Here is a 16291-nt window from a genome sequence, read left to right on the forward strand (position 1 = left end):
AGGGAATCTAAAACACAGGGGCACAATCTCACGATAAGGGGAGCCCCATTTAGGACAGAAATTAGGAGAAATTTCTTCACTCAAAGGGTTGTCAATCTTTGGAATTCTCAAACCCAAAGGATTATGGATGCCCCACTGCTGACTATATTTAAGGCTGGGATAGACAGACCATTGCTCTCTTAGGGAACCAAGGGATATGGGGAGCAGGTGAAAAAAATGGAGTTGAAGCCCAAGATCAGCCATGATCATACTGAATATCAGAGCAGGCTCGATGGGCCATATGGTCCACTCTTGCTCCTACTTCTTGTGTTTTTATGTTATCTCCTCTTTTAAGATGCTCCTTAAAACCAATCGCTTTGATTAAGCTTTTGTTCAAATATCTCCTTTTCAGTCTTGATGTCAATTTTTATCAGATTACGCTCCTGTGAAGTGCATTGGGATTTTTTAACACTGGTTATATCAATGCAGGTTGTTGGTGTTGGTGCTGTGTGGCTTTGTGTATGTCTGTGTCATCTGTATTCATATACAGTATATACAGGGCCAAAGAGCATGATCTACACCCTCGGGTGAAAGGGAGATGGTGTAGTGGTATCGCCACTGGACTTGTAATCCAGAGAACCAGGGTAATGCTCTGGGGACCCGGGTTTGAAGTCAGCCACAGCAAATGGTGGAATCTGAATTCAATAAAAATCTGGAATTAAAAATCTACTGATGACCATGAAACCATTGTCAATTGTTGTAAAAAAAACCCCATGTGGTTCACTTAGGGAAGGAAATCTGCCGTCCTTATCTAGTCTGGCCTACATGTGACTCCAGACCCACAGCAAAAACTCTGAAATGGCCTAGCAAGCCACTCAGTTATATCAAACCGGTACTAAGTTTCAAAAAAGGAACGAAAGCAGACAAGCCACCCGGCATCGACCTAGGAACTGGAAACGACAACGGCAAACTCAGCCCTGTCGACCCTGCAAAGTCCTCCTTAGTAACTAGTGCCAAAATTGGATGAGCTCATAGTCATCCTCACGGATTCATACCGAGAAGCCACCATCACCATCCCTGGGTATGTCCTGTCCCAACGGCAGGACAGACCAAGCAGAGGGGGTGGCACAGTGGTGCACAGTCGGGAGGGAGTTGCCCTGGGAGTCCTTAACATTGACTCTGGACCCCATAAAGTCTCATGGCATCAAGTCAAACATGGGAAGGAAACCTCCTGCTGATTCCCATGCACCGCCGTCCCTCAGCTGATGAATCATCGTTCCTCCATGTTGAACATCATTTGGAGGAAACACCGAGGGTGGCAAGGACACAGAATGTACTCTGAGTGGGGGACTTCAATATCCATCACCAAGAGTGGCTCAGTAGCACCACTACTGACTAAGCTGGCCGAGGACATAGCTGCTAGACTGGGTCTGCAGTGGGTGGTGAGGGAACCAACAAGAGGGAAAAACATACTTGACCTCATCCTCACCAACCTGCCTGCCGCAGATACATCTGTCCATGACAGTATGGGCAGGAGTGACCACCGCACAGTCATTGTGGAGACGAAGTTCTGCCTTCACATTGAGTATACCCTCTATGGTGCTGTGTGGCACTACCCCTAAATGGGATAGATTTTGAACAGATCCAACAACTCAAGACTGGGCATCCATGAGGCATTGTGGGCTATCAGCAGCAGCAGAATTGTACTCGAACACAATCTGTAACCTCATGGCCCAGCATATTCCCCCACTCTACATTACCATCAAGCCAAGGGGTCAACCCTGGTTCAATGAAGAGTGCAGGAGGGCATGTCAGGAGCAGCACCAGGCATACCTAAAAATGAGGTGTCAACCTGGTGAAGCTATAACACACGACTACTTGCATGCCAAACTTCATAAGCAGCAAGTGACAGACAGAGCTAAGCAATCCCACAACCAACAGATCAGATCTAAACTCTGCGGTCCTACCAAATCCAGTTGTGAATGGTGGTGGACAATTAAACAACTCGCTGGAGGGGGAGGCTCCACAAATATCCCCATCCTCAATGATGGGGGAGCCTAGAACGTTGGTGCAAAAGATAAGGCTGAAGCATTTGCTGCAATCTTCATCCAGATGAGCTGAGTGGATGATCCATCTCGGCCTCCTCTGGCAGTCCCCTGCATCATAGATGCCAGTCTCCAGACAATTCGATTCATTCCACATGATATCAAGAAACGGCTGAAGGCACTGGATACTGCAAAGGCTATGGGTGCTGACAATATTCCGGAAATAGTACTGAAGACTTGTGCTTCAGAACTTGCCACACCCCTAGCCAAACTGTTCCAGTACAGCTACAAAGCTAGCATCTACCCGGCTATGTGGAAAATTGCTCAGGTATGTCCTGTACACAAAAAACAGTACAAATCCATCCTGGCCAATTACCGCCCCATCAGTCTACTCTCGATCATCAGTAAAGTAATGAAGGGGTCATCAACAGTGCTATCCAGCGGCACTTGCTTAGTGATCCTGCTCACTGATGCATAGCTTGGGTTCTGCATGGGCCACTCAGCTACTGACCTCATTGCAGCCTTGGTTCAAATATGGACAAAAGAGCTGAACTCCTGAGGTGAGGTGAGGTGAGAGTCACTGCCCTTGACAACAAGGCCACATTTGACTGAGTGAGGCATCAAGGAGCCTCAGTAAAACTGGAGTCAATGGGAATCAGGAGGAAAATGCTCCACTGGTTGGAGTCATACCTAGCACAATGGAAGATGGTTGTGGTTGTTGGAGATCAGTCATCTCAGCTCCAGGACATCACTGCAGGAGTTCCTCAGGGTAGTGTCCTCGGCCTAACCATCTTCAGCTGCTTCATCAATGACCTTCCATCCATCATAAGGTCAGAAGTGGGAATGTTCGCTGATGATTGCACAATGTTCAGCACCGTTCATGACTCCTCAGATACTGAAGCAGTCCACGTCCAAATGCAGCAAGACTTGGACAATATCCAGGCTTGGGCTCACAAGTGGCAAGTAACATTTGCGCCATAAAAGTGCCAGGCAATGACCATCTCCAACAAAAGAGGATCTAACCATCGTCCCTTGATGTTCAATGGCAGTACCATCATTGAATCCCCCACTATCAACATCCTGGGGGTTACTAATACCAGAAACTGAACTGGACTAGCCATATAAATACTGTAGCTACGAGAGCAGGTCAGAGGCTAGGAATCGTGCGACGAGTAACTCACCCCCTGACTCCCCAAAGCCTGTCTGCCATCTACAAGGCACAAGTCAGGAGTGTGATGGAATACTCCCCACTTGCCTGAATGAATGCAACCCCCACAACACTCAAGAAGCTTGACACCATCCAGGACAAAGGAGCCCTCTTGATTGGCACCACATCCACAAACATTCACTCCCTCCACCACTGACGCACAGTAGCAGCAGTGTGTACCATCTACAAGATGCACTGGAGGAATTCATCTAGGCTACTTCGACAGCACCTTCCAAACCCATGACCACTACCATCTAGAAGGACAAGGGCAGCAGATAGATGGGAACACCACCACCTGGAAGTTCCCCTCCAAGCCACACACCATCCTGACTTGGAACTATATCGCCGTTCCTTCACTGTCGCTGGGTCAAAATCCTTGAACTCCCTCCCTAACAGCACTGTGAGTATACCTACACCACATGTACTGCAGCAGCTAAAGGCAGCTCACCACTACCTTCTCAAGGGCAACTAGGGATGGGCAATAAATGCTGGTCTAGCCAGCGAAGCCCACTTCCCGTGAATGAATAAAAAAAAGGTATTGTACAGTCTCAGTGTCAGCTCCACCAAATAGATTGTGGATTTTTAAAGGCAATGATTCATTCCTATTGTGATACTGTACAGCTTGTTTATGTCTTGGTGTCAACTCCTGCGCAAAAACAGTTTGAAAAGGGGACACCTCACTCCCATTTATTACTATATAACAACTTGCACATATATATTATATATATTTAGCACCTTTTGTAGTAAAATATGCCAAGCAGCTTTGCAGGAGTTCCACATCTCACGTGTTTGTGTATTAGTGTTGGCCACAGTGCACAGTAGTGAAAAGAGAATCAATGCTACCTGGTGCAATACAGCTGATGCGTCTCTCTTGTGTCTGAATTTCAAACCTGGGAACATTATCTCCACTTTGAGTCAGAAAAGCTTAGCTCTGAAAGGAAGATTCGCTTGTGCGAAATTCCCATGGCAGGGAATTTTTAGCTTGTTAAGACTCTTGTGAGACTGCCACGCAATCATCAAACAATGTTACTGAACCAAAGGAGACTTTCAGCACAGTCTAAATTATTGGACTTCCAACCAATGGGGCTCAATTAAACAAAGAATTAGCATTTATATTGCACATTTCACATGTTCATGACTTCCCGAAGCACTTCAGAGCTAATTAATTACTCTTTGAAGTTGAGTCACTGTTGTTACGCAGGCATGTGGCGGCCAACAGGTGCACAGCAAGTTCCCACAAACAGCAAGCAGATAAATGTCTTTCTGGTATGAGCTAAGGGGCAAATATTGGCCAGGACACTGAAGAGAACATGCCTGTTCTTCTTTGAAACAGTGCTATGGGATCTTTTTGCCCACCTGAGAGGACAGATTATTTAAAATATAGAAGATCCAACAGTGCCACAACCAATAAACACATATCTTGCTAAAAACCTGTATACAGATTAAGCTACAATCCCTTTTTGATCAGTTGAATAGTGTCATATTTAAAAGCAGGCATGACTTTTTTTTCTTAGTGACACTGGTCCAACAATTACCAAACATGCTGCATGCTTTTCCACATGAATGCAGCAGATTAATATGAAACAATGATAATGTGTTATCATACTCACGCCTGCATTGTGGTGGTTGCCGTCTGGAAGTTGAAGAGGTTTTCCTTTGGGAACCAAGTCCGAATTGGAACATCATCTGGAAAAAAAATGCATTTCACTCAAGATTATCCAGAGAGGGATTCGAAGAGTCAATCAGTAAAGGTCACTCTAAAATGGACAGCTGTGAACTGCAGCTACCACTGCTGCCTGGACACCAAATGTGGCAACTACAGGAGCCAATGTTGGACTTGATGAGACAAAGAGGCCAGAGTCCAATAGCCAGGTCAGTGGGTGAGGACACTTGGAAATTATCCAGATCAACAACCTAGCTTTCTTTCCCAGATCCAGAATAAGGGAACAGATTTTATATGTGAACATAGGCAGCAATGCGTATCCCATGTCCCAAACTACAGAAGTAGCAAATGTATAGAGGCACTTTTACCTCAGTGGCCTCTTCCTACTGCTTAAAAGTGGCCAAACTTGTGGGCTACCCAAATACGTACAATGAAAGCTCATAGGCCACAGTCCCATTGATTTACATACATCCCAAGCTGTTGAATGTAACAGAATTTAGAATCATAGAATGATTTCAGCACAGAAGCTAGCGCTAACCATATAAATGTTGGTGTAATATGGATGTTAGTCCATGAAGCTGACACAACCAAAGCGGAAGCAGAAGCTGGCCATTTGGCCCACCGTGTCTATGCTCGTTCTCTGTAAGAGTGACTCATTAGTCACAGTCTCCTGCCTTTTCCCTGTAGCCCTGCAAATATTTTCTCTACAGATAATTATCCAATTCTCTTTTGAAGACCTCGATAGAATCTGCCTCCACCGCACTCTCAGGCACTGCATTCCAGATCCTAACCACTCGCTGTGAGAGAAAGATTTTTCTCGTGTTGCCTTTGGTTCTCTTGCCAATCACCTGAAGTCGATGTCCTCTGGTTCTCGATCCCTCCACCAACAGTTTTTCTCTAACTACTCTGTCTAGGCCCTTCATAATTTTTGAACACCCTCTTCTCAACCTTCGCTTCTCTAAAGACAACAGCCCCAGCTTCTCCGACCTATCCTCGTGACTGAAGTCCCTCATTCCTGGAACCATTCTGGTAAATCTTTTCTGTACCTTCTCCAATGTCTTCACATCTTTCCCCACGTGCGGTGCCCAGAACTGGATGCAATGCTATAGTTGTGGGTGAACCAGTGTTTTATACAGGTTTGACGTAATTTCCTGCCGTTGTACTCTCTATGCCCCTATCTATAAAGCCCAGGATCCTGTATGCCTTTTTAAACATTTAACCTGTCCTGTCACCTTCAATGATTTTTGCACATATACCCTCAGATCTGTCTGCTCCTGCACCCACTTTAGAATTGTATCTTTTATTTTATATTGTGTCTCTTTGTTCTTCCTATCAAAATGTATAATTTCACACTTCTCTGCATTAAATTTCATCTGCCACGTGTTTGCCCATTCCACCAGTCTGTTTATGTCCTCTTGAAGTCTATCACTATCCTCTTCACAGTTCATAACACTTCCAAGTTTGTGTCTTCTGTATTACTCCCATTGCCACACACTAGTGAGTATAGAAATAGATTGAGCAAATGAATGTGTGGTTGGACAGCAGGTGTAAGAGGGAGGGTTTTAGATTCCTGGGACATTGGGGCCGGTTCTGGGGGAGATGGGAAACTTGATTAACCCATCAATGAAGTAGCAGCATCCACAGCCGCTCGAGGTCTGAGGGCCAGATTATCAGGGCTCGGGAGCTGCACATGGTCCTCGGGTCTCAGGTTGGATATCACTACCCTGGGAGACCCATGGCCAGATCCTCAGAGCCTGTTCCCAGAATTTCATTTGTCTTGATTCCAAAGAGAGGTTTCCAGATTCCAGCAGTCTTGTCTCCAGAAACTCACAGGCTTTATTTCTGGATTGTAAAACACCTGGTCATAATCCAGTCAGACCTGTCATCAGATAGTTATAGGTGGTTTCCAGTCAGTAGATTCCACTGCAAAGCAACAGCTTGCAATTCTCCATCTCTATTAACAGGCAGACTGAACAACAGCTTTAGTAGGAGACAGTGATGTAGTGGTAATGTCACTGGACTAGTAATCCATATGCTCATCAGGCCAATGCTCTGGTGAGATGGGTTCAAATCCTACCATGGCAGCTGGTGGAATTTGAATTTAATTAATAAAATCTGGAATTGAAAGCTAGTCTCAGTAATGGTAACCATGCAACTATCACTGATTGTTGTAAAAACATGTCCTTCTGGAGAGGAAATATGCTGCCCTTCCAAATTCCAGACCCAGAGCAATGTGGCTGACTCTTAACTGCCCTCTGAAATGACCTAGCAAGCCATTTATTTCTAGGGCAATTAGGGATTCGCAACAAACACTGGCCCTGCCAGCGACGCCCACATCCCTATTTGTTTCAGGAGGGCAGAACTGGTAGAAAATTCCATCATGGTTAATAGTTGATTCTATTCGCAACTACCCAAGGTTGAAGAATACCAGGTCATATCTGCATTGCCCATTCAGATCATTTAGCATAGCAAGTATAATCATTTTGTTGTTTTTATACAGGAATATTGTAACCCAGTAACCCAGAGTATGTTACTACATCGTATATGCAGACAGCAGTTTCCTAGCAACCAACTGAAAATTATTTCTCAATAGGATTGCAGTTTTCGTGCCAGAATGGTAATGCAATTGTTTTGAACTTGATTCAGATGTGGGGAGTAGTTACAATTTCCCCTGAACACCTAGGGCTGGAATTTGCCTCCAGAATGGGTTTGCCAACAGAGGCAGGTCCAGGGCAGGCCTTTCACCTACCCTTCCCCCAATCAAACCTATGAGGCATGGAGCAGACAGGTCCTGACAAGGTCTCCTTCCACCAAAACAGAGCCCGGCATGGTGGCCAGGGAAATGATAAGGTGCTGATCACTCGCTGTAACATAGTGAAGAAGGACCATAAAACTTTAAAAGGGGGGAATGTCCCAAAAACTTTTATTCTCAATTATTTGGAGAGGTCATTCAGAGGTTGTGTCAACTGACCACCAATCGGTGCTTAGGAAATGTCTCCATGGTCCTACTGGTGTCTCACGAGCTAACGTACCTGAACTGATGAGATACTAGCCTCTTATCGCTGAGGGCTTAGTTCAGCCATTTTACAACTCCTACTATGGTGGAGACTTGAATGGGACAATAACTATTAAGCAGCCATTTTCAACATGCTTCATCCCTGTTCCTGCCTTGACGAGGGTAGGGGGTGTGGGTGGGGTTTAAAAATCAGCTCCAATATCTCTCATGCCCCTCAGATGTTGTCTGTCCAATCCCTTCTTAGCTTTGCCAACAAGGGCTGCCCCACTATCTCCTCAAGACAGTTCTTCCCATGTGTTCACCACCGTCTCAAAATGTCAACCTCCTTTTTTTCCCCTATTGTAATAAAATGTCATTTTTATGCGCCTGTGACACAGTCCAAAACGAAGGACCATAAATGGTAACTAGTCACTAACAAATCTAATAAAACATTCAGAGAAACTTCTTTACTCAAAGTGGTGGGAATGTGGAAATTGCTACCACTTAGTATTATAAGTGTGTTTAGATAAGCACGTGAGGGAGAAGGGAATAGCAGGACGGACTGAGAGGGAGAGAGAGATGGGGGTTCAATGAAGGAGGGTGAGAGATGGCTTGTGTGGAGCATAGACTGGTTGGGCCCAATGGCCTGTCCTGTGCTGTAAGCACAATGTGACCCGAACTAAAACAAACTCTCTCTGCATCTCTCCCAGTGGGGTAGAGGTTAGTACATTTTCGCCTGTTTTAGGGTTGCAGCAGGTACCAGTTTCTGGGCACCAGATCCACATGGGCTGCCGACATGTCAATTCTCTTTTTTTTTCCAGCGGTTCCCCGGAATCAGCACCGGGGCCAATTTAACGACGCAGAGAAGGGTCCATCTTCAAATTTCATGACAAACGTCTCAAAATGTCAGCTACCTTTTTTCCCTCCTCCTCCTCCTCCCACCCCCGACCCCCGCTCGGCTCGGCTCGGCTCGGCTCGTCCAGCAACTCACCAGACACTCTGTCGACGCTGTACATCCGCTCCAGCTTCTTGCGATGGCGAGCGGCCTCGCGGGACTGCACGTGCTCCATTTCGACGGACGACTGTGAGGAGACGGGGGCCTTAGCGCAGCTCGGGCATTCCTTGGAGCTCTGCCGGCTGCCCGCCCAGCTCCTGCAGCGCGCGCCGGGGCCGTGCGCCGCCGCCGCCGCCGCTCCCGCCTTGGCGGGCCGCGCGCCCTTGGCCGGCGTCAGCGCCGCGCCCCCGTTCTCCCTCTCGGACAGCAGCTGGGCCTCGCCGGAGATGGTGTACACTCGAGACTTCTGGCCCTCGGCCGGCTTCTCCGCCCCTTCCTCGGAGAAGCTCCGGTCGAACCTCCCCTGAGAGATCATGGACAGCCGTCGCTTGTTCTGTGTGGGCTGCTGGGTCTGGGAGGGCTCCTCCGGGCCTATCAATGTCTCAGCCACCAGGTGATCTGTAAGGCAAGGAGAGGGGCAGTTTTTACCTCTGGCTGCCAGAACTTCTCTTTTGCAAAGTTCTCCCCTGCTATCCTCTTGCCTAACTTTCTGTGAACTACCTCAGCCGTGGCTCAGTTGTTGGCACCTCTGAATCAGAAGGCTGTAGGTTCAAGCCTCACTTCGAAATCTGGAACACAAACATCGAGGCTCACACTCGGGAGTGCCGCACTGTCATAGGTGCAGCCTTTCAGATGAGATGTTAAACCAAGGTCTGCCCTTGGTAAAAGATCCCATGGCATTATTTTGAAGAACAAAAAGAAAATTTCCCTGGTGTTCTGACCAATACTTATCCCATAACTAACATCAGTGAAACAGATTATCTATCTTTTATCTCATTGCTGATTGTGGGAGAGATTAGCTGCTGTGCTTCCTCTGTTACCACAATGAGTACACCATAGGCTGTGAAACACTTTGGGATGTCCTGTTCATCACAGTTCACTGATCTCCGATGGATGGCATCTGTGTGTATATTGGCAGAGACCAAGAACAAGACTTAGCCGCAATGGCATCCAGACTCCCACACAAAGAATGGGCCACTTGGGTGATGGGGACATCTGCCCCCTTATGTGGAAGTCCCAGCCTGAGTTCGGTGCGACAAGGGAGGAGGGGACGGTGTTTAATCTGCTTGTTTGAAGTAGTCAATGTTTGCAGTGCACAGAGCAACATGAACTGTGGAGAGCAGCTCAGTTAAGAAATCCAGGACATGATTTTAGATGTGAACACACTGCTGGTGTCCAGTGAGCTTGTAAATTAAGGTTCTGGATGTGACAGCCAGTTTCCTGAGTTTATACAACACCCATCCATACATCTCTGGTCCAACCAGTTCTGCTCATCAATGATTTCAACAGACAGAATTATAAAATAGATTTTAAGCTATAACTCAATCCTGATAGTCACTATCCCACTTTGATCTAAATTTCCTTTGTTTTTTTCATAATAGCAAATCCCAATTCCGAGAGGATGGAACGAAGCTGAAAGATTTCTTGCACTTTCATCCCTCAGCTGGTCAGAGAGCAATGATCCCAGCTGGGTGGGAGACTCATGTCACATGGAATATCATGCCAGCACTCACCCAATGCACGATTCTGTCACACTGTCACTGACACAGGGCTAGCAGCTCTCATAACTAATGGCAGCAACAGATCCTCAGTTATTTTTACATTACATAACGCACAGCAAGAACAAATCTTTCCTTTTCTGGGGTCAGTAAAGCAAGTGACAGAGGGAAATCTGAATCTGTTTAAATACGTAAATACCTAAGCAGATAATCTCATCTGTTCAGTGTACATTGCTGATAATACTGACTAGCTCAGTGTATCAACCTAATTACTTGTAGCTATTCAGTGTATGTCTGGTATCATTTACCTGCTCAGTGTATAATCCTAATAAACTCAAATCTGTTCACTGTATAATCCAGACAGGTTGCTCATCAAATGGACCCGCTAACTTGCACCAGTGCACTTGTTCAGTACGTAGCTGATGCACTGAACAGTGTCTCAGCTAACAGTCTTTGTGATCTCAGTATATCTCTGATGGCCAGGGCACCAAGGAGAATTCTCCTTCAAAATAGTGTTATAGGATCTTTTACAGCCACCTGAAAGAGCAAATGAGGCCTTAGTTTAATGTCACACCTGCAAAGCAGTATCTCCAGCAATGCAGCACTCCCTCGGTACCACATTAAAATGCCAGCCAAGATTTTGTGCTCGAATCTTTGAAGTGGGTCTTGAACACATGACCTTTTGACTCAGAGGTGAGCTAACAGCTCAGGAGAAACAAATTGAGAAGAACAATGACCTAAAATATCAAATATCTGTATACTGGAAATGCTTCAAAAAATCCTTTGTTAATAATTGAGACCTATTTTAATCATCCAAGGCATCTCTACCACCACTGCCCCTCCCAACCCCACCCACAAACTATTTCTGCTACAAGTCAATGGCTCCAGCCCCCACTAATCCCCCCCATGTCAATGTGAACACCACTAAAACCTGGAAACACATCACTGCCATTTTTCAATATTCACACACTCTGGCAAGCAACTGATTTATTGGCAGCCTTTAGGGCCAATAATCAATTGAAGCCATGGTTCGTGCTACAGGAGAAAATAAAAAGATGCATTTCACAGCGAGAACTCATCATTAACCCTCTCTCTGCTAAGCCCTCCTCACTGTTGTTGCCCCCCACCCACCCCCCTCCTCCCTATTCCTGGCTTCACTGGATGTTAGTGTTTTCCATTAACTAATGAGAACTATTTCCTGATGCTGTGAATGAAATGGGAGCTGCCCAGGAAGAGTCATTAATACAAAGGCATGTGCAATTTTTGGTGAGGTTTGATTGACAGGCCCAGAGGTTGAGTAACAACATTCTTCTAGGTGCAATGAACAAAAATATACACAGGTAGAGATGCAGAGTGGTGAGCGCACAGGTTCATAGACATAAACATGCACACAAAGACACAAACAAACACACACACAAACATAAACACACGCAAACACAGGTATGTATGTGCACACAAATAAGCGTGCATGCACACACGCATATACAAACACGTAGAGGTGCACAGCGATAAGGCACAGACTCACACATAAAAACACAGAAATACAAACAAGCAAATACGTGCACACTCAAACACCTAAACACGCACACCCTCAAACACGTAAACATGCACACATTTCTATACACACAAATGTGTGCACATGCACACATACAAACATGCACAAAGAAACACACATATAAACAAACACAATATATGAACAAACATATATACAAATATACACATATATACACCCATATGCTACATACCTATACACACGAAAATACATGCAAACAAATACTCTCCATAATTATGTTAAAGCACATGAATACAGATGCAAATATATACACTACCAAGCACATATACAAGTCCAGAGATATAAATCCATACAGAAACACATAGACTGGTAGTTAGTCACATATATATTCTGACAGACGCACACCGACAATAGGCAAAATCACATACAGATTCGCAGCCACAGATAGGCACAAACACAGGGAGAATTACAGAAATGTATCTACACAAACACAGAGAAAGACCTACAGGCACAAGTGGCTGAAGTTTGTTTTTGACTTGGATTGTATCGGGACACACAAGCCGAGTGACTGCAGACACTAGGCTCTGGGCCAACTCACTCCAGGTTAACAGCAGCAATTAGTTGCCTCATTGTAATTAAATTTAATCATTGGCTGTAAAAAACATCTGCTGGGATCGTATCGCATTCAGAAATGGATGCTTATAACCCTTCTTTGCCTACAGCATATATAAAACTGTATTAATCTTCTGCTCCCCTTGACCCCTCCCTCCAGCCCTTACACAATACACACAGAGACAGTGAAACAGAGCAAGTGGCTGAGATACAGAATAATTCACAAGCATCAGCACATCACCCTCCATTGCAAAATATCCTTTTCAATGCACACTGTGCTCACAGAAAAACAATAGGTTAAAGATGAGAAGCGAAAGTGGCCAGGCTTTAGCTCAGGGACTTGTCAAGTACTTAAAATGTACTGTGTGTCAATCTAGCACAGGTTTCTGTGTGGTTACAGAAAGGGGGTTGGTCCTACAGGGCTCAAGGAATCAGGACAGACACAGGCTTTTCCTAGGATACATTACAGGGTAGTTCCAGGCCAGCCTCAGAGAGCATCAGCTCATATTCAACTCTCGTCACCAGAATCGGGAGGAAACTCTACCCTGGTTGGAGTCATACCTAACACGAAGGAAGATGCTTATGGTTGTTGGAGGTCAATCATCTCAGCTCCAGGACAACACTGCAGGAGTTCCTCAGGCTAATGTCCAAGGCGCAACCATCTTCAGCTGCTTCATCAATGACCTTTCTTCCATCATAAGGTCAGTAGTGGGGATGTTCGCTAATGATTGCACAATGTTCAGCACCATTCGCGACTCCTCAGATACTGAAGCAGTCAGTGCCCATATGCAACAAGACCTGGACAACATTTAGACTTGGACTGATAAGTGACAAGTAACATTTGCACCACACAATTGCCAGGCAATGACCACCTCCAACCAGAGAGAATCTGCATTATCTCCCTTTGACATTCAATGGCATTACCATTGCTGAATCCCCCAATATCAAAATCTGGAGTTTATCATTGACCAGAAATTGAACTGGACCAGCCATACAAATAATATGGCTACTATGAGCAGGTCAGAGGCTAGGAACTCTGTAGAGAATAACTCACCTCCTGACTCCCCAAAGCTTGTCCGCCATCTACAAGGCACAAGTCAGGAGTGTGATGGAATACTCCCCAATTGCCTGCATGAGTGCAGATCCAACAACACTCCAGAAGCTCAAGACCATCCAGGACAAAGCAGCCCACTTGATTGGCACACCATCCACCAATTTAAACATTCATTCCCTCCACTACCAATGCACCATGGTAACAGTGTGTACCATCTACAAGATGCACTGCATCAACTTACCAAGGCTGCTTAGGCAACACCTTCCAAACTTGCGGCCTCTACCACCTAGAAGGACAGGTGTAGCAGATACTTGGGCACATCGGCACCTACACGTTCCCCTCCAAGCCACACACTTGGAACTATATTGCCATTCCTTCACTGTCACTGAATCAAAATACTGGAACTCCCTCCCTAACAGCACTGTGGGTGTACCTATGCCACATGGACTGCAACGGTTCAAAAAGGCAGCTCACCACTACTTTCTCAAGGGCAATTAGGGATGGGCAATAAATACTGGCCTAGCCAGCAATGTCCACATCCTACGAGTGAATTAAAAATGACTGAAGCTATTAAGGGACAGGACAGATAGATTAAGGGAAACAAACAATTAAGAAAAATCAAAAATGCTGGAAATCAGGAGATGATAGGGAATGTCAGTTAAAGTCTGAATGCAAGAAGGTTCATTAAGCTTGTTCGGGCAGCAATCAAGGGTTAGAATCAAAAACATTAACCTACTTTCACCTTTCATAACTTATTCAATCTCCTGCCTGTAACCAGCATTTTTCCTCTAGATTTCAATATGCTAAGAGCTTTGCCTGGTTCTTACACAAAGCTACAGTGCACTACATGCAAAACACAGTACAGCAGAATAGGAAAAAAGGAGTATGTGAAAGAGAGGCAAGGTTTCTGGCAGGTATATCCCAGAACCTAAATATCAACACTCAATTCCCATACACATATCGTCACAAAAAATCACATTCCTCAGGCAACAGTAACACGGCCGTTATGTTCCTGGACTAGTAACCCAGAGGCTCAGACTAATGCTTCAGAAACATGAATTTGAATCCCACCATGGCAGTGAGGCAATTTAAATTCAATTAATTGTAGAAACCTGGAATAAAAGGCTAGTCTCAATAATGGTGGGCATAAAATTACTGATTCACGAATGTCCTTCAGGGAAGGAAATCTGCCAACCTTACCTGGTCTGGCCTACATGTAATGTGGTTGACTCTTAACTACCCTCTTAAATGGCCTACCAAGCCACTCAGTTGTATCAAACCGTACAAAAAAGTCGAATAACAGTAAAACTGTCAAACCACTTGGCATTGACGTAAACACTGGACATGGCAAAGGCACAACCAGCCCAGTCGATCCTTCAAAGACCTCCACAAGAACATCTGGGGATTTGTACCAAAATTGGGACAGCTGTCCCACAGACTAGTCAAACAGCCTGACATAGTCATACTCACTGAAATGTACCTTACAGTATATGCCTCAGACGGCTCCATCACCATCCCTGGGTATGTCCTGTCCCACCACTAGGACAGAGCCAGCAGAGGTGGTGGCACAGTGGTATACAGTTGGGAGGGAATTGGCCTGGAAGTTCTCAACATCGACTCTGGACCCCATGAAGTCTCATGGCATTAAGTCAAAGATGGGCAAGGAAACCTCCTGTTGGTTACCACCTACCACCCCCTACACGACTGCACCCCCCTCCACCCCACTTCAGCTTATGAATCAATACTCTTCCATATTGAACACCACTTGGAGGAAGCACTGACAGTTGCATGGACACACAATGTACTCTGGGTGGGGAGCTTCAATGTCTATCACCAAGAGTGGCTCAGGAGCACCGCTACTGACCGAGCTGGCCGAGTCTTAAAGGACATATCTGCATGTCCGGGACCGCAGCAAGTGGTGAAAAAACCTACTTGATTGCAACCTCACCAACCTACCTGTCGCTGACGCATCTGTCAATGACAGTATTGGTAAGAGGAATCACCACGTGGACCTTGTGGAGACTAAGTCCCATCTTCATATTGAGAATACCCTCCATTGTGTAGTGTGGCATAACCACCTTGCTATTGAGATGGATTTAGAATAGATCTAGTAACTCAAAACTGGGCACACATGAGGCACTGTGGGCCATCAGCAGCAGCAGAATTGTAATCTGTAAACTCAGGGTCCATCACATCCCTCACTCTGCCATTACCATCAAGCCAGAGGGGCTAGCCCTGGTAAAAACACGGTGTCAACCTGGTGAAGCTACAATGCAGGACTATTTGCTTGCTAAATAGTGGAAACACCATGTAAGCGATCCCACAAATAACAGATGAGGTCAAGCTTCTACAGCCCTACCATATCCAGTAGTGAACAGTGGTGGACAATAAAATCTCTAAGTGGAGGAGAAGGCTCCACAAATATCCACATCCTTAATGATGGGAGAGCCCAGTACATCAGAGCAAAAGACAAGGCTGATGCATTTGCAATCATCTTCAGCCAGAAGTGCCGAGTGGATGATCCATCTTGGCCTCCTCCTGAGGTCCCCAGCATCATAAATGCCAATCTTCAGCCAACTGTATTCACTCCATGTGATATCAAGAAACAGCTGAAGGCACTGGATACTGCAAAGGCTACAGGCCTTGACAATATTCTGACAATAGCACTGA

The 16291-nt window shown here is 45.6% G+C and overlaps 1 protein-coding gene across 1 annotated transcript in view; it reads right to left on the reverse strand.

Annotated features, from left to right (window-relative positions):
• The window catches only part of nsmfa (NMDA receptor synaptonuclear signaling and neuronal migration factor a), a 66008-nt gene that overhangs the window by 42914 nt on the left and 6803 nt on the right, over positions 1-16291 (reverse strand). The window contains exons 3-4 of the mRNA XM_078550355.1: positions 8881-9342; positions 4842-4917 (exon numbers count right to left, since the gene is read on the reverse strand). Coding sequence (XP_078406481.1) covers positions 4842-4917; positions 8881-9342 — 538 coding nt within the window. The remainder of the gene's footprint in view (positions 1-4841; positions 4918-8880; positions 9343-16291) is intronic.

Source organism: Cetorhinus maximus, chromosome 10 (genome assembly GCF_964194155.1).
Source record: "Cetorhinus maximus chromosome 10, sCetMax3.hap1.1, whole genome shotgun sequence".
In the NCBI taxonomy this organism is placed as follows: Eukaryota; Metazoa; Chordata; class Chondrichthyes; order Lamniformes; family Cetorhinidae; genus Cetorhinus; species Cetorhinus maximus.